At 61.1% G+C, this 1550-nt stretch overlaps 1 protein-coding gene across 1 annotated transcript in view; it reads right to left on the bottom strand.

Moving 5' to 3' along the window:
* Positions 1 to 223: 223 nt before the first annotated feature.
* LOC119104085 (protein FAM102B-like) overlaps positions 224 to 1550 on the bottom strand; it is a gene marked incomplete at its 5' end in the record, with an annotated part of 16410 nt that continues 15083 nt past the window's right edge. Inside the window, 1 exon segment of the mRNA XM_037227762.1 lies at positions 224 to 238. Within this exon segment, the coding sequence (XP_037083657.1) occupies positions 224 to 238 (15 nt within the window).

The raw sequence follows: 1550 nt of genomic DNA, 5'->3' as shown, positions 1-1550 counted from the left end.
GGAATGTGCTGTGGGCGACGGAAGCAGTAAGACATCGCGAGCAGCACAACGGTGAAGCAAGCACATACGAAGCACAATAGTAACGTGGAGAGCCCCAGAGACTGATGATAAATATGACATCAGCCAGCCTTTAATCACAGCCCCAACACCGCCAATTAGGCGATGAATAGAGGCGGAAATGCTGAGAGGTGGAATGCGTCGCCGGACTGCCGGGGAGCAGGAGTTACGCGTGTAGTTCCTGAAACAGGGGCGCGCGCGAGGACTGATTCACCGTTCTGCGAACGCTGGCTGGCGTCAGCATCCGGGCCGATCTCAGCCGGGGGTGTCCGGGACTAGGCGACACAGCTACCCGTCCGGCGCGCCAACCAGCGACGATGGGGAGAGATCGCGCCAGCAAGCCGGCAGGTTCGCTGTCACCGCTGAGCTCAATGTGAAATGTACGCACATTTCTAATGCTATGATACTCGGGAAGCCAGATATTTGAGTGTTCCCAGTGATTAATCATGCCATGCCTCTGGTTCGCCAGTGGTTCTGCAGCATCGCCTACCTGCCGATGGTTCTGTGGTACCATCAGGCTGGCCGTGATTCCGCTGTGTAGGCAGTGCCGCCAGTTTCCCGGTGGCTCCGCTGTGTTGTCAGTCTGCCAGCAGTTTTGCTGTGAAACCTGTCCTCCGGAGGTTTCGCAATGTCGCCAGTCTGCCGGTGGCTCTGTTGTGTCGTCAGTCTACCGGTGGTTCTGCTGTGCCGTCAGTCTGCCGATGGTTCCGCTATGTCATTAGCCTGCCAGCGGTTCCACAGTGTCCCCAGTCTCCCGGTGGTTCCGCAGTGTCGCCAGTCCGCCGGTGGCTCTGCTGTGTCGCCAGTCTGCCGATGGTTCTGCTGTGTCGTCAGTCTGCCGGTGGCTCTGCTGTGTCATCGGTCTGCCGGTGGTTCTGCTGTGTCCTCAGTCTGCCGATGGTTCTGCTGTGTCGTTAGCTGCCAGTGGTTCCGCAGTGTCGCCAGTCTCCCGGTGGTTCTGCCGTGTCGCCAGTCTCCCGGTAGTTCCGCAGTGTCGTTAGCCTCTCAGAGGTTCCGGTGTGACGTCAGTACGCCGGTAGTTCCGCTGTGACGTCATCACGCCGTGGTTCGGCGTGTGGTCAGCCGGCTGACATACGACGGTCGGAACGCCACCGCAGACGCGACCGACGCAACTAACGATCGGGTGCGCTGATGACTTACCCCGGCCGCCAAACTCATCGTTTTATGATGTAATTTTTGTGCCGTAACTCAGCGGCGAGCCGTGGCGGCGCCGGCCGTGAGCGGGGCCCGCTGATTTAGGACCAACCGGTCGGGCGACGGCGCGGCCCGGACGGCAGACTTTGATGCGCCGACGGTGCCGATGCCGGCGACGATTTACGATGTCGGGCGACCGACGAGGGCAGCGGTGGGAGGAGCGCCGCCGGCCGCTGGGGGCGGCTCCGCCACCGCCGCCTCCATGACAGACTTCGGAAATGTGCACTAGGCTCATCGCGTGGATCCGGCTTGACTGCGTGAGGATGTTCGTCTTGGTG

Source organism: Pollicipes pollicipes, unplaced genomic scaffold (genome assembly GCF_011947565.3).
Source record: "Pollicipes pollicipes isolate AB1234 unplaced genomic scaffold, Ppol_2.1 Scaffold_5780;HRSCAF=6845_pilon_pilon_pilon, whole genome shotgun sequence".
In the NCBI taxonomy this organism is placed as follows: domain Eukaryota; kingdom Metazoa; phylum Arthropoda; class Thecostraca; order Pollicipedomorpha; family Pollicipedidae; genus Pollicipes; species Pollicipes pollicipes.
The sequence above is the reverse complement of the archived record's forward strand: the minus strand, read 5'-3'. Positions and strand labels throughout refer to the sequence as shown.